Source organism: Ornithorhynchus anatinus, chromosome 8, assembly GCF_004115215.2.
Source record: "Ornithorhynchus anatinus isolate Pmale09 chromosome 8, mOrnAna1.pri.v4, whole genome shotgun sequence".
Lineage (NCBI taxonomy): Eukaryota > Metazoa > Chordata > Mammalia > Monotremata > Ornithorhynchidae > Ornithorhynchus > Ornithorhynchus anatinus.
In genome coordinates, this window is record NC_041735.1 from 20810258 (window position 1) to 20826724 (window position 16467).

A 16467-nucleotide genomic window follows, 5' to 3' on the forward strand; every position below is an offset into this window, starting at 1 on the left:
TTGCCCAGTTTCTCCTAAAGCCTCTTCAAATGCCCTCCACGCCAACAAAGCTCTGCTCAGAAAAAACACATATCAAATCTCTGTGCACTCCCACCACACTTACACATGCTTGATACTGGAAAGCGACCCCAGGCTCAGCTGAACTCTTCACCAAGGGAGCAGTTAGCCTTGAGTCTCCATCCTGGTTATTTAATTGTGGGTCTTCTCTGACAACCCTTATTTCACAGTCTGCTATCCATTATTTTCCAGTTGATTTTCAAGTTTGGGGTTTAACCTCACCCTCTTATTCCCTTCCTCCCATTGGCCACTTCATCCTCAGTAATGCCTCCTCCAGAGAGCGGGTGGAGAAAAGAAGAGAGAGCAAACCAAAGTCATATTCGGCTTCATGCTAAGAGCTTGAGTGTAAACAGTAGAAGAGGGGAAGGTGGAAACTGTTGGCTAAAATCGTATTTTTGAGTATCTGAGCATTTCGCTTTACCATGCTCCCTCAATCTATCTCCCCACTGCTGCTGATCCTGACAGTGAATGCTATGAAATAGAAATCCCACTCTTCCCCTTCCTTCCCATATTTACCAACAGAAGATTTCCAATGGGAAAACCCTCCAGACGGCTAGGACTGGAGCGGCAGCACAAAACCTGAACAGAGGCAATGATTGGGACGCAGTTTGCTCGTTAGCCTGGATCTAGTCAAGCTAGTTCAAGCAGAGCTTCAAGTCCTAGGGGAAGAGGTTAACCCACGGTGGCCTGTGCTACTGGCTCTTGAGCACTTGGAATAGACAGAGGAACAAGGAGCCAAAAATGAGATGATAGAAAGCAGCCTCAACTCCATCTCCTACAGGATGCTCGACTTAGTGCAGCCCAGATAATAATTGTGGTACTTGTGGGCAGAGAATGGGCCTGCCAACTTTCTTATACTTTGTCCTCCTCCCACTCAAGCATAAGTCATAAGATCTGAAAGGGCAGAATTGGGTGTACTTTCTCTATTGAACTCTCCTAAGCGTTTAGTACAATGCCCTGCCAACAGTAAGCACTTAATAATATAATATGACATAATGATTAATGTGAGGGTTTACCTACCTGGAATGGTCTGCTCATTTTTTCCACAAATGACTTTATCTTGATCTAAGTTCATCCTCTAGACTGTAAGCTAGCTTTGGGCAGGCAACATAATAATTATGGTATTTAAGCCATTATGTGTCAAGCACTGTACTAAGGGAACATGTCTATAATAATAATAATAATGTTGCTATTTGTTAAGCGCTTACTATGGGCTGAGCACTGTTCTAAGCACTGGGGTAGATACAGGGTAATCAGGTTGTCCCACATGAGGCTCACAGTCTTAATTCCCATTTTACATATGAGGGAACTGAGGCACTGAGAAGTTAAGTGACTTGCCCAAAGTCAAGCAGCTGACAGTCTACCAACTCTGTGTTATTACATTCACCTAACCACTTAATATAGTGCTCTAAGCACAATAAGTGCTCAACAAATACTACTGATGGATTGATTGATCTAGTTTCTGAACAATCTCAAGTTCCACACTTCTTGAACCTGAAAAACTCAGTGTCCTTAAAGACTTTCCCTTCCAGTTTTCCACCAGCTCTGACGGTGGCCGGGTACAAGAGACCAATCTGTGTGGGTTTGAAGCAGCCTAGCCTAGTGGAAAAAGCATAGGCCTGGAAGTCAGAAAGAGCTGGGTTCTAATCCCAGCTCCGCCACGTCTGGTCTTGATTTTGGGCAAATAGCTCAACTTCTCTGCACCTCAGATACCACATCTGTAAAATGGGGATTAAAACCGAGAGCCCCACGTGGAACAAGGATGGTGTCCAATCTGATTTGTTAGTGTCCACCCCAGCACTTAGCAGTGCTGGCCACATAGTGAATGCTTAACAAATATCATAAAAAGAAAATTAAAGAAAAAAAGACTTGTCTTGCTCCAACTCAGCCGGAAGGATGGGAGCAGTGGTAAGCAGGCTGGCTCCACAAAATGGAATATGTAGAGAGGGCCATACCTCTGTTAGTTTCAGTGGCTGCAGCTGTGACTGTTGGATGCTGAGGCCAAGAAGTCTGCTTTTCTAGACAAAATACCCTACAGTCAGTCATTTGTATTTATTGAGCACTTACTGTGTGCAGAGCACTGTACTAAGGGCTTGGGAGAGAACACTGTAACAGTAAACAGATTAATTTCCTGTCCACAACTAGCTTACAGACTGGAGGGGGAGAGCTACAGCTTATTTTGTATTTATCTCCACTTTGTCTTTTCTCTTCTTTGTGGTCTTCTTGCTTTAACTTTCTGTATGTCTGTCATCAGGCCTCTTTTCCCTCTTATGCATAGACTGTGAGCTCCTTGAAAGATAAGAACTATGTCTAATTGGCACCTGAGTACTCTTTTCCAGTGCATAGCACAAAATAATCTTGCTTTTTAAAAATGGTATTTGTTAAATGCTTACTGTGTTCCAGGCACTGAAGTGCAGCAGCGTGACTTAGTGGAAAGAGCACAGGCTTGGGAGTCAGAGGTCATGGATTCTAATCCCAGCTCTGACATTTGTCAGCTGTGTGACTTTGGGCAAGTCACTTCACTTCTCTGTGACTCAGTTATCTCATCTGTAAAATGGGGATTAAGACTGTGAGCCCCACGTGGGATAACCTGATTACCTTGTATCTACCCCAGTGCTTAGAACAGTGCTTGGCACATAGTAAACGCTTAACAAATATCATCATCATTATTATTACTAAGTGCTAGGATAAGCAGGTTGGACACAGTTCATGTCCCAAATGGGGCTCATAGTCTTAATCACCATTGTACAGATGAGATAAGGGAGGCACAGAGAACCAACTGACTTGCCCAAGGTCACAGAGAAGACAAGTAGCACAGCCAGAAGTGGAACCCAGGTCCTTTGACTCCCAGGCCCGTGATCTTTTCACTAGACCACACTGCTGAAGAAATTAAGAATTTATTAATTGTTTAATAAACAGTATGAGTACTACTACTAATCTTAAAAGCAAAAAACTCTAGATGCTGAAAGTTATAAGAATAAGGTTCAAAATAAAAATATAAATAAGGTCACTTGCAGTCACATTATTAGGGAAATAGCCCAAGGTACCCACAGAGAAACCTCACAACTATTTAAATCAAAATATCCAAGGAATATATTTAGATAAAATTAAACTTTTTGATGACATGGCACAGCAGTTCAACAGGCAGAAGAGGGGTTTGCGGACTGCTTACCTATTTCTCTTTCCTGTTGCAGGCCTGCTCTGGGATTAAAGGCTCAGCTACTCAAAAAAAAAAAAAAAGGCAGCTAGGCCCATACTCCCTTATGCCTTTCTACTCCAATGTGATGACACCCAAAGGGCAGTTAAAAAACTGGATGGTTTAAGGATAACTACAAGACCATGAAGCAGAAAATAAAATACAATATTCTGACAGGTCTGAAATTTTAATGAGGTATTTGAAGTCATGGGGCAATTTTGCATACTTCCCACCACAGGGGGGAAAAGAGAGAGAGAAAAAGAGAGAAAGAGAGAGACTACCTGCATCAGCTTTTAAGGAAGAAGACTCCCTTACATAAATCCACTCCCAATACAGACCAAAAGGAAGCACTAACCTGCAGCACAGACTGAAAAAGGTACACCACCATCACCCATTTTCCCCAAAGTGAGACTGAAATTCTAACCGTCTCAAAGCCAGACTCAGAGAAAACAAATAATTGTTTGAAGTTTGTAGGTTGAAGAAACTTCTTCGAACACTACTGCATTGTCCAGCACCAGTCCAAAATCAGCACCTTGGTCCCTATCACCCAAAGGCCTTTGGTGGCCTTGGTAAAAGAAAACAGAAAAGTAAAGCATTGTTTTTGGCGGAGGACTTCCCTCATTTAGTCTCTCAACACTCCGGAGTTCTCCCCTGGGCTTAATGCTTTTCTGAAGTAGTCTTCTCAGTCCAAGTGCTGATGGGAAAAATGACTAAAATCAATCTTTTGTCACAAGAGAGCCTGGGCTTGGGGTAGCCAGGGAGCCTTCAAAATTCTTTCACTTCTTTCTTTCTTTCTTTCTTCCTTTTTTTTTTTTTAAAAAAAAGGCATTTGTTGAGTGCTTACTATGTGCCAGACACTGTATTAAGTGCTCTTTCACCTCTCCTCTATGTTAATTTGGAACGTACTACAGTGCAAGTGCAGTGAGAGAAAGCTTGCATTGAATGCTGCTCCACTTCATGTGCCCTGGAAAGGGAATGAACCATGAAACAAACTCCATCTTTGAAGAGTCCCTAACACTTTGTGGTTATCATCTAACCAGTCATCTTTACCAGATCCCACCTAGTAAGAAAGGGAAGGGATTTTTGTCCCTGTTATAGATGAGTACAAATCCACGGGATGCACAAGAGACTTGCCATGGCTCAGAGTCAAGAGGAGAATCCAAATATCCAGTCCTCCCAGTCCTACACTCTGCCCTATGGTCCAGGGCTGATCCCTTTCCAGAGGAGTAAATCTGGCAGCTTCATTGAATGGCTGGAGGCTAGAAAACCACACTTTTGCACACACAGTTACACGAGAACAGGGGTGACTCATTTCTTTCCCACTGAGTATGGGGGTAACCTGGGTAAGCAGAGGGCCAGATCCTATCAGCAGGGTGGGAAACACCCAAATACCACAGGGCACCAGTTGAGAGCTATAATTCACTCTGTTCTCCAGGTATGGGGTGAGGCCACAAAGGTGGATCTCTGGACTAGCGGCAAACTGTAGGATCTGCAGCAAGCAAAGTGCTGTTCCCCACCCCATCAGCACCAAGCAACTGGTAGGGTGGGACAACCTGCAGTGGCTAGGAGCTGGCCCTGCCTTGGCCTTTCCCGTGACCTGGATGGTGAATGGAAGGCCGCCTCCTTCCTCACTTCCATGGTCCCTCCACATGGGGCCTAGATACGGAGCAGGGTCAAGGGATGCTGGCGAAGGCACAGCAAGATTTGCTCCAGGATGTTTCCTCTGCCCCTTTCTAAAAATAAAAATATAGTACTTGTTAAGCGCTTATTATGTGTTAAGCATTACTCTAAGCACTGGGGCAGATACAAGTTCATCGGGTGAGACACAGTCCCTGCCCCGCATTTTAAAGGGAGAAGAAGTTCTGAATCACCATTTCATAGATGAGGAAACTAAGGCCCAGAGAAGTTAAGTGACTTGCACAAGATTACCTGAATGTTTCATATCTACCTCAGCCCGTACAATATACAATAATGATGATAATAATAATAATAATAATAATAACCACACAGCGGGCTACTGATGGAGCTGAGAGTTGCCCCGCCACTTCTCTAGACTGTAAGCTCGCTGTGGGCAGGGAATGTGTCCATTATACTGCTAAACTGTACTCTCCCAAGCACTTAGTACAGTGCTATTCATATAGTAAGCGCTCAATAAATACGACTGACTGTCTGACTGATGCTCTATGTCACTAGCTCGCTACCGGCCCAGATCGAGTCCGCTGCTCCCATCTTACCTTCCACATTGTTGTAGAAATAGCAACTGTGAGTGGCTACCTTCTTGCGGCACATGTGGATCTGGAAGACAAAAAGGGCAGCTGTTTCTGGTGCTGGAGGTTCAAGTTCCATCTCCCCAACATGGCATGGGGCAGCAATCCTTCCGGAGGCAGTTCTGGTCCCTGGAACAGCCCTCTCTCTTTGCCTGTCTCCAACCTAATCATGCCAGTGGCAGTCAGGAATGCAGGTTTTTGGGGACTTCTCCTTTACCCTTACTACGTCGGAAGCGGGCAGGGAAAGATATGTGCATCTGATGCAGTCAAGCAAGCAACCTTTCATCTGAGCTCGAAGTGCATTTCAAGGGCAAAGGACACCCCCGCCCCCCAAAAAGTCTGACCCATGGAGTAAACCTGACCCCTACCTGCATATGATTACTCTCCTGCTTCTTCACTTCGGGGTTTATGCACAGCTGCTCCCTGGAGCCCAATACACACACCTTTGGTCTGTGAAGAGGGAATGCGCAATTGGTGAAAATGAAAAAAAAGACCCAGGAGAAAAAGTGGATAGCATAAACCATCAAGTATCAATCATCAAAAGCACTCAATAAATACGATTGATTGATACAGGTGCAGACACATTCCCTGCTCACGATGAGCTTACACTCTAAGAAAGCACGTAACTGCCCCAAACCACAGACAGGGCGGATGAGAAGGACAATATGGGAATTGGCTACTTTGCAGGCAACAAAACAGATGGTCTCAGGGACACTAACTATATCCTAGCATGATTGAAGGCATTTAAATTTACAACCACAGGCCAGCCTACTGCCTGAGGCCCATTTTAAATGGGTTGTTCTGTGACACGCTCTAGTCCAGTGGACTTCCATGCCATTTTTTTTCCACACAAATCAAAAGAATAATGGCAAAGTGACTCTGCAGAAGGTTTCACCCTGAGCATGGGGGTGAACTTGGAGGAGGCAAAGTAAAGGGGAAGGAAGGAAAAGGAGGGAATGGAAATGAAGTAAAGAAGCAGTGTGGTCTAGTGGATAGAGCATGGGCTTGGGAGTCAGAAAGACCTGGGTTCTAATGTTGGCTCTGCCACTTGTGTTTTGTGTGACCTTGGTCAAGTCACTTCACTTTTCTGGGCCTCAGTTACCTCAGCTCTAAAATGGGGATTAAGATTGTGAGTCCCACATAAGGCATGGACTAGCTTGTAGGTACCCCAACGCTTTAGTACAGTGCCTGGCACATAGTAAGCTTTTAACTACTATAAAAAAATTAGTGAGGGAGATAAAAGGAGCTGAAAAGAACTGTGAGCCCCATGTGGGACATGGACTGGGTCTAACCTGATTAGCTTTTATCTAACCCAGTGCTTAGTACAGTGTCTGGCCCATAGTAAGTGCTTAACAACTACTGCAAAAAAAAAAAAAAAGTAAAGAAGAGTAAAGGAGCTGAAAAGACCTGTGAGCCCCATGTAGGACACAGACTGTGTCTAACCTGAATATCTTGTAGGTACCCTGGGGCTTGGTACAATGCCTGGCAGAGTAAGTGCTTAACAACTACTACGAAAAAGTGAAGGAGAGGAAAGGAGCTGAAAAGAACCGTGAGCCCCATATGGGACATAGACTATGTCCAGTCTGATTAACTTATATCTACCCCAGTGCTTAGAACAGTGCTTGACCCATAGTTAGCAGTTAACAAATACCATAAAAAATAAAAAAAGACAAAATGGAAGAGCTACTCCTTTTCCACCGAATGACGCCTAGTCCTCAGGGACACTGGGGCCAGAGGCGAGTGGCTCCCTCTTATACGGCCCAGAGCCATCCTCCAGTTTGCCTCCCCTACTCTGACTGATCATGTTCCCCTTGAGTCCACCCGAGTCCCGCTGCTGCAGCAGCCACCATGTGGCTACCATGGCTTCTGAGTTCTAACTCACGTCCAGCCCCTGGTCATGTTGTGGAGAGGCTGACCGCCACCCATCCATCCCTGCACTGGACAGAAACTCCTTACCATCGGCTTTAAAGCACACAATCATCTTCCCTCCCTGATTTCCTACTACAACCCAGTCTGCACGTTTCGCTCCTCCAATGCCAACCTACTCACTGTACCTCAATCTCATCTACCGCACCATTGACCTCTCGCTCCCAACCTGCCTCTGGCCTGGAACACCCTCCTTCTTCATATCTGCCAGACATCCACTCTCCCCGTTTTCAAAGTTTTATTGAAGGCACATCTCCTCCAAAAGGCCTTCCCTGGCTAAGCCCTTATTTATTCTCTGCCCACTCCCTTCTGCACCACCTGGCACAAAGGAAGTACTTAACAAACACCATACAAAAGGGAGTGGAGCAGACTAGTTATGCAACTCTTCTAACCCAAAACACTGTGCAGGCAAAGCCAATGATCGTCACCCAACAGTACGAGCAACACAGGGGAGACAAAATATTCTTGTTTGCTGGACCCAGACACAACAGCAGGAGGGATATTGGGTCAGACTTTTTTTCTTTTTAAATGGTATTTGTTAAGTGCTTATTATGTTTCAGGCACTGTACTAAGTGCTGGGGTAGACACCAGATAATCTAGCTGGACACAGGGAAGTGAAGTGACTTGCTCAGGGTCACAGAGCAAGCAATTAGCAGAGCTGGGATTAGAACCCACATCCTTCTGACTCCCAGGCCCGTACTCTTTCCACTAGGCCACATTGCTTTTCAGTTCATCAGCCAACTGACATGTCCAAAAAGACAACTGGCAAGTTTGATGAAATGGAGTATCTAGGTTGGTTGAAAATTCAAATATGCATGGACAGGTTGGGCTTCCCTCCTAGGATGGAGGATCAGGCCTCTGGAGGAATTACAGAGAAATTGAGCTTAAGGATTTTCAAGCCCCTGAAGAGAAGTCAGTAGCATCTATTTCAGGAATTAAAAGACCAGAGGTATACCTTATCTGCTAGCAATCAGGCAACAATAATGGGAAAGTTTCCAAACAATAAATTTCCCTTAACCCCAGTTTTCCTACAAAATACTGTGCTGATGAATTTACCTGTACGTGGTGCTCCGTAATTCACCAATGACCTGGGTAAGTTGAGAATGGGTTCTGGAGGCATAAATGATCTTTGGAACATCAGTGTAATAAGCTGCCAAATAAAGACAGGGAAAAGAGGCAGACAACATCATTACCAAAGTTAAACATAAGTCATATACAATAATGGGGTTAGGGGTTAACTTACTCCCTTACAGACAGCTGATGGCTTTTTTGGGGTTTTTTTTTTAAACAACCTGGCTATTCATGGAGAAGAAATGAGATCAGCGGACATTTTTACTGCCACAAGCAAATGAAATGCCTCTGGGCATTCCCTACCCCGACAACCCAAAGAGACAGTGAGAAATGATATAACTGCTGCACTTCAATTTGCTCAACAGACTGTGAGAGAATAGGAAGAGCTGCCCTCATGCTACCTTCTCAGAGCCTATTGTTTTTGGCATTTATCTATTATCTGTTGCTCAGATAACAATAACTGATAATAATGGGGGCATTTATCAATCATATTTGAGCAGTTACTGTGTGCAGAACACGTACTGAGCGCTTCAGAGAGTACAATAACAGAGTTGGTAGGCATATTCTCTGCTCACAATGAGCTTAGAGTGTAAAGGGGTAGATATTAATATAAGTAAATTACTGATATGTGCATAAGTGCTGTGGGGCTGAGGGAGGGATGAATAAAGGGAGCAAATCAGGGCACGGGAGGAAGAGAGAAAAGAGGAAATGAGGGCTCAGTCAGGGAAGGTGTCTTGGAGGAGAAGGCCTTCTATAAGGCTTGGAAGGTGGGGAGAGTAACTGGCTGTTGGATATGAAGAGGGAGGGCGTTCCAGGCCAGAAGCCGGATGTGGGAGAGAGATCAGCGGCGAGATAAATGAGATCGAGGTACCGTGCGTAGGTTGGCAATAGAGGAGCCAAGTTTGTGGGCAGGGTTGTAATAGAAGAGCAAACACCGACTATGCGTCAAGCACTGTTCTAAGGGCTGGGGTAGATACAAGTTAATCAGGTTGGATGCAGTCCCTGTCCCACATGAGGCTCACCTTTTAGAGGATAGGATAGCCCAGTGTCATAGTCACCACACCTTGCTTCAGGGCAGAGGAGCTGTGTGGAAAGACAGTCTTACCTGTAGTGTCTCCATCTGTGGCGGCGGTCCCCCAGGATGACATGGGCCTGTTGGGGAAGAGTTCTTCTCCGTTCATTCTTTCAGCAATCTTCCGTGCTGAGATGGTGTCTCTGAAGTGCTCTCGCCAAGCCAGGGTGGTGCAGAGAAGGCATAGGGTCTTTCCTGTGCCTGTGGGACTCTCCAAAATTCCATTCACTTTCTTTGGAAGCGAAAAAGGGGGCAGGAAGGGGGAGAGAGGGAAAAGAGAAAATGAGTGATTCTGCTTTCTCCTGAAAAGCAGAGTTGCTGAGCAACACATTCATTATTGGTAAATTCTGGTTGTTATATTCCTTGACTTCCTACAAAAGTGGGAGGCATATCTTATTTTTTTTTATATACTATATATCATATACATTACATATATGATATATAGTATATATATTATATTTGTTTAGACTATGAGCCTGTCTATGAGCCTGTTTAGACTATGAGCCTATGAGCCAGGTTGGGCAGGGATTGTCCCTATCTGTTGCCGAATTGTACATTCCAAGCACTTAGTACAGTGCTCTGCACATAGTAAGCTCTCAATAAATACTATCAAATTTTATAAAAGCTTGAAGACAACTCCATCATCATTATCATCATCGATATTTTTTGAGTGCTTACTGGGTGCCGAGCACTGTACTCAGAGCTTGGGAGAGTTCAGTCCAATAGAGTTGGTAGACACTTTCCCCGCCCACAACGAGCCTACAGTCTAGAAGGGGAGTTAGACATCAATATAAATAACTTATACAATTTATCAAACTCTGAACCTAACTCCCCCGAACCACAAATGATTTACTCAGTTCCATCCCGACAATTACTCAGGTGGAAAGGGTGTGCTTTGTTTTTGCTTAAAATAACATTAAATACAATTTATTGCTATTTTAGGGATGGGCAGCAAAAGATTACGATAATCCAGACCTAAAGATGGAACTGATTACACCTCATACACATGGAACCTGTTGGCCTAAATGTAAATTCTGCCTCTGAAAACCCACCTACACAGTTAGACGGGAGGTGACCCCACACCTCTTCAAAACCGGGATAAGGTCAGGGGCTGACCTTGGTCTGAGGTGAGAAGTTAAGTATGTGGGGGACCTCGCCTCCAAAACTATAAGCAGAATTGGGGTCACCTAATCTTCTGAGAGATCCCAAATGTACCTCAAAGTAGAAAGAAAATTACAACAGGGACATGGGACTGGAAATTAAGGGACCGACTGTGTTTGGCCTCTGGTTTTCTCTGTAAAATAAGGGGGAAAGGAAACTTAAGCCCTCTAACAATTCTTTAACTTCTTCCTGCACTGTAAGGTTCCCCTTTCAGGATCACACCTGGAGAGTTTCCAGTGCTCTACCAGTCTCTACTATGGGAGAGAGAGTCAAGCAGAGGCTTACCCATTCCATTCCTAGCTTGGGCAGTGGCTAGTGAGTGGAAGGCAATCTGCTACAAGTCAAAACTTCCCTGTGTTGAGCAGCAGCAGCATGGTTGAGAGTCGAGGTCAGAGACTCAGGTTTACTACGTGGAAGAAGGCAATGGTAAACGACTTTCACAATTTTATCAAGAAACCTCTATGGATATACTACAAGAACGACTGCAAATGGAGGTGGGGCGTTCTGGGAGAGATGTGTCCGTGGATTTGCTATGGGTCAGAATCGACTTGACAGCATAATACAAGACAAGACACTGTAAGGAGGCAGTTGGACATTTTTAAATATAGGAAATCAAACATACAGTTTGAGGAGAAAGGAGTACATTTGTACTATTTCTTGTTATATTGTTCTTCCTCTTGTTGCCATTATTTGTAAATAATTTTTGTCTGCCTGTCTATGATTGTGAACTCCTGCAAATGACTCAGTCTTGCTTCTGTTGCACTTTCCTAAGCACTAAGTGCAGTGATCAATAAATGCCACTAACGATGCTAATGAAAAGAAAAAGGAAATTAGTCTACAGGGGAGATATCCAGAGAGTAGCTAAAGTAGTTGTCCTTCAAAGCACACCCTATCCCAGGCAAATTTGTCTTGAGATGCAGTCTTGGTTCAAAAGATAAACACGGATGTTCTTATTGATCTCAAGTAACTGAGACTAAATTCAGGTAGAAGCCTCAAAGTGCGATGTGCTGTCTCCTATCAATCACTCAATTTGCATTTATTGAGCATTTACTGTGTGAAGAGCACTGTACTAAGCTCTTGGGAAAGTACAGGGGAATTGGTAGTAGTAATAATAATAATAATAATGGTATCTGTTAATCATTTAATATTTGCCAGGCACTGTACTAGGTGGAATAGAAAAAAGCAAATCAGATTGGACACAGTCCCTATAGACATGATCACTGCCCACAAGGAGCTTACAGTTTGTAGGAGGAGATAGTCATTAAAGGAGATGCGAGGGAAATTACCAGCAATGCCAAGGTGGAGTTCTGGAATTTTCCCTCTCTTACAATTTACATCCTTTGAGCTGAAAGACTACCACCAAAAATTGTTTTTATGCTCAAGTAAGGGGGAAAGGAGGTTTTGGGGAAATTAGCATATAGGCTGGCACCTCAAAGGAACTGCAACCTCAGCCCCGACCACCATTGTCATTTCTGAGTTTATAGTAATAATTATGGTATTTGTGAAGCGCTTACTATGTGTAGGCACTATACTAAGAGCTGGATGACTCTGGCTCCAGTTCCGGACCCAAACTGTAGCCCAAGCCCTCTGCCCACGCCTAGGGCAGAGGGTGCCCAAATTGTTGGTGGAGATCCTCAGTGGTCACTCCAAAAAGAAAGTGGTAAAGCTGACCCAAAAAGGTGCATTGTTTCTTCTGGGACAGACAAATTGGTAGGCATCTATGTAGCACATGTGCTGGGAATTGAGAAGCAGCATGGCCTAGTGGATAGAGCACGGGCCTGGGAGCCGAAGGAACAGGGTTTTAATCCCAGCTCTTTTGTCTGCTGTATGACCTTGGCCAAGTCACTTCACTTCTCTAGGTCTCAGTTACCTCATCTGTAAAACTGGGGATTAAGACTGTGAGCCCTAAGAGGTTGTGTGTCCAACCACATTACTTTATATCTACCCAGTGCTTAGAACAGTGCCTGGCACATAATAAGCACTTCACAAATACCATTAAAAAATTGTTGATCTTGTTTCTTTAAAAACTTGGGAGAGTTTTTGAAACTCTGGCACCACCTTAACCATAATCCCTGAGGCCACTCCCTGAATCCCACCACATACACATACACTCTACCAAGAAATCAATTTTAAAAAGCTGTGAATGCCTGTAGAGCACATTATACTGGATAAGGTGATTGCTGAATTATCAGGGGTTCACTGTCTTACCTTCTGCAGACACTCCAAAACCTTGGCCATATAATCTTCCTGACATTTGTATGGTTGGAAGGGAAAATCCACCGTGACTCCATTCAGTGTTATCTTGGGCATGTTTCTCTGCTCCCATTAAGATTCCCAGATTTCCTGAGATGAAGGATATTTATCATTAGCAATGTCTCCCTGGAGGACCAGAGCTTGGTTCCTGACTGCCTTGTATCACTGAAATGCATTTCTCTATAATGGTATCATAAATAACAGTAAGCAACATAACTGCATATGGCTGTTCATGACAATAACCTGAGTGTATGAACATATTTTCTGAGGGGCTCAAGGCATTCTACACATGTAATCTCACAACAACCCCAAGAGGAAGGTAACAGGTATGCTCGTTTCACTGAAGGCTCAGCGAGGTAAAGAAACCTGTCCAAGATTACTGCGCAAGATAGTGACATCGCCAAGGAGGAATACCAGGTGCCCTGTTTCTTCTGCCCGGCCAAGCTCCTTTGTGCCACGATTTGTCCAGTTCAGGCTCCACGTCAGTTTAATGTGTCACATTAAATGACAAGCAGGGTCACACTGGGTTGTATATATATACTGCAGTGAAGGTGTGGCTAAAAAGCAATGCATAGCAGCAGGTCAATCAGTGATATTTACTGAGTACTTACTGTGTGCAGAGCACTGTCCTAAGCCCCTGGAAGAGTACAATACTTTACACAGTGCTCTCTGAGTCGTGCTTGCAGCTGCCATTAGTAGGGAGCGGAGCTTCCTTCAATTCTGCCCCTCAATTCACATCGGTCCAAAGCTCTTGTTCGAGAAGAGCCATTTTGTTCCTCAATGCCACTGGCCAGACTGATCTCAACCACCGTGGCTCCAAGCAATCCAAATCTTTACCACATTATTTAAGGGAGTCCTTTGACAATGTTATTTTAAAAGAGTTCTTCTGGCCGACTTGCTGCCCAGTAGCCGTTTCGGGGTCCTGCCATCCATTCTCCAGAGATATTCGGCTGAGCCAGAATTGCTTTATAACAAGCTTGGTTCCACAATGTTGGGTTCTAGCATCCCACTGCTGGAGCTCCTTTCCTGAGATTTCATGTTAAGCATGGCATGCAGGTTGTTCTGCTGAAACTGCTCAAGATTTAGGAAATCAATCAATCAATGGTATTGATTGAGCACTTACTACATGCAGAGCACTATACTAGGCGCTTGAGAGAGTACAATATAGGCTAAAGAAGCCCTATCAACAGTTCAACAATACCACTGCTCCCCTACATCAAATGGAGTGCTATTTGGTGGTTCCAGGCCGCTGCTGTTCTGTCAATTAGTCCTTGCCTGGTATTATTTGGTGTTATTTTAAATAGCTATCACTCCCACTCTAAATGCCCATGGCACCACATGGAACACGCTCAGAGAAATCCTTCACACAAGAAGCACTGTGCAGGCAGGCCCCAGGAGCAAACACCCCCCAAATCAACAACGCATCCAGCAACGATTTTGATCTCACTTGGCTTGTCGTTGTACCAATTATGGCAGAAGCTGGGAAGGGATGGAAAATAGAGGACTGGGGCAGGGGAATAAAGGCCCAGCATCTATTTAATAAAAATAATAATGTTGGTATTTGTTAAGCGCTTACTATGTGCAGAGCACTGTTCTAAGCGCTGGGGTAGACACAGGGGAATCTGGTTATCCCACGTGGGGCGCACAGTCTTAATCCCCATTTTACAGATGAGGTAACTGAGGAACAGAGAAGTGAAGTGACTTGCCCACAGTCACACTGCTGACAAGTGGCAGAGCTGGGATTCGAACCCATGACCTCTGACTCCAAAGCCCGTCCTCTTTCCACTGAGCCACGCTATTTGTCCTCATCTCCCACTCCTTTCTGCTTTGCCCTGACTTGATCCCTTTGCTCTTCCCCCCTCCCAGTGCCCCTGCGCTTATGTACAGAGCTGTCATTCTATTTACTTCCATTCATGTCTGTCTCTCCTCGGCCCCCTGTCGCCCAAGATCGCGTGGCTCAGTGCTTTGGAGTCAGAGGTCATGGGTTCAAATCCCGGCTCGGCCATTTGTCAGCTGTGTGACTTTGGGCAAGTCACTTAACTTCTCGGTGCCTCAGTTACCTCAGCTGTAAAATGGGGATGAAGACTGTGAGCCCCACGTGGGACAACCTGATTCCCCTGTGTCTACCCCAGCGCTTAGAACAGTGCTCTGCACATAGTAAGCGCTTAACAAATACCAACATTATTATTATTATTAAGATCATAAACTCGCTGTGGGCAGGGAATGCCACTGTTTATGTTGTATTCTACCGGCCCGAGCGCTTAGCACAGTGCTCTGCACATAGCAAGCGTTCAATGAAATAACTAAAATCAGATTTTACACTAAACATGCCTGTTTCTCCCCGCTGACCCCCGTGCTGGGAGCAAGACGACCACAACATGCGCTACGCCTTTCAGGCCCTTAAAGACTACATATCCCAGAAGGCCGCGCGGCGCCAACTGGCCCCAGTGCGAGGTTACAACCGGCCCTGGCCTGTTGGGAGTTGTAGTCCCGGGGCATCGCCTCCCAAACTGAGCGCCCTGCCGCTTCGAAAGGGCTTGGGAGGCCCAGTGCCGCCGCTTCTTCCACGCTGGAGGCTCCAGGGATGAGCCTGGTCGGCGGGGACCAAAGATCCCGACCCCTTGGGCCGTTCCGGGCAGGTCCTCTTACCTGATGGCTACGCCGCTCGGTTCGGAGTTGGCGCGCTGGGCAGAAAGGCAGGAGGCCGGGGGTCACGTGACGCGCGAGCGCGTCCCCGCCTCCACCTGCTTTTTCCCGTCATGCTCCGGGGCCCTGAGGCCAAGCCGTCCCTGTCCTCCATCTTGGTTTCTTCCCCCAGCCTGTGGCCATGGGCCTGTTCAGGCGACCATCTCCCTTTTGGGTCAATTAATCAATTGATTAAACTCTCACCATATGCCAAGCACTCTCTTATTGTTCCTTTATTCATTCATTCATTCATTCAATAGTATTTAATAATACTAATAATGTTGGTATTTGTTAAGCGCTTACTATGTGCAGAGCACTGTTCTCAGCGCTGGGGTAGACACAAGGGAATCAGGTTGTCCCACGTGGGGCTCACAGTCTTAATCCCCCTTTTACAGATGAGGTAACTGAGGCACAGAGAGGTTAAGTGACTGGCTCTAAGCCACACAGCTGACAAGTATTCCATTTTCAATTCAATAGTATTTATTGAGCGCTTACTATGTGCAGAGCACTGTACTAAGCGCTTGGAATGAACAAGTGGGCAACAGAGACAGTCCCTGCCATTTGACGGACTTACAGTCTAATGGGGGGAGACAGACAGACAAGTAGCAGGGTTGGGATTCGAACCCATGATCTCTGACTCCAAAGCCCGTGCTCTTTCCACTGAGCCGCGCTGCTTACTATGTGCAGAGCACTGTACTAAGCGCATGGAATGTACAAATCGGTAACAGATAGAGACAGTCCTTGCCCTTTGACGGGCTTACAGTCTAACTGGGAGAGAC

General features: G+C 45.3%; 1 protein-coding gene and 1 non-coding gene across 6 annotated transcripts in view; one reads left to right on the forward strand and one right to left on the reverse strand.

Moving 5' to 3' along the window:
• The window catches only part of RTEL1 (regulator of telomere elongation helicase 1), a 92670-nt gene extending 76859 nt beyond the window's left edge, over positions 1-15811 (reverse strand). For 4 of the 5 annotated variants that reach the window (XR_003761483.2, XR_003761482.2, XM_029070430.2 and 1 more), the window contains exons 1-6: positions 15653-15811; positions 12959-13093; positions 9623-9821; positions 8503-8596; positions 5889-5970; positions 5488-5548 (exon numbers count right to left, since the gene is read on the reverse strand). Coding sequence is in view for 2 of the 5 variants with exons in the window: in XM_029070430.2 (XP_028926263.1) it covers positions 5488-5548; positions 5889-5970; positions 8503-8596; positions 9623-9821; positions 12959-13060 (538 nt within the window). In the remaining 3 variants the exon portion in view is untranslated. Of the gene's footprint in view, positions 1-5487; positions 5549-5888; positions 5971-8502; positions 8597-9622; positions 9822-11035; positions 11075-12958; positions 13094-15652 lie in introns of those variants that run through there. The other variant, XR_003761484.1, reaches the window with a different exon arrangement.
• On the forward strand, positions 10955-11092 carry LOC114813940. The gene has a single exon (XR_003761684.1). It is a non-coding gene; the product is annotated as a small nucleolar RNA SNORA7 (small nucleolar RNA).
• Positions 15812-16467: the final 656 nt, after the last annotated feature.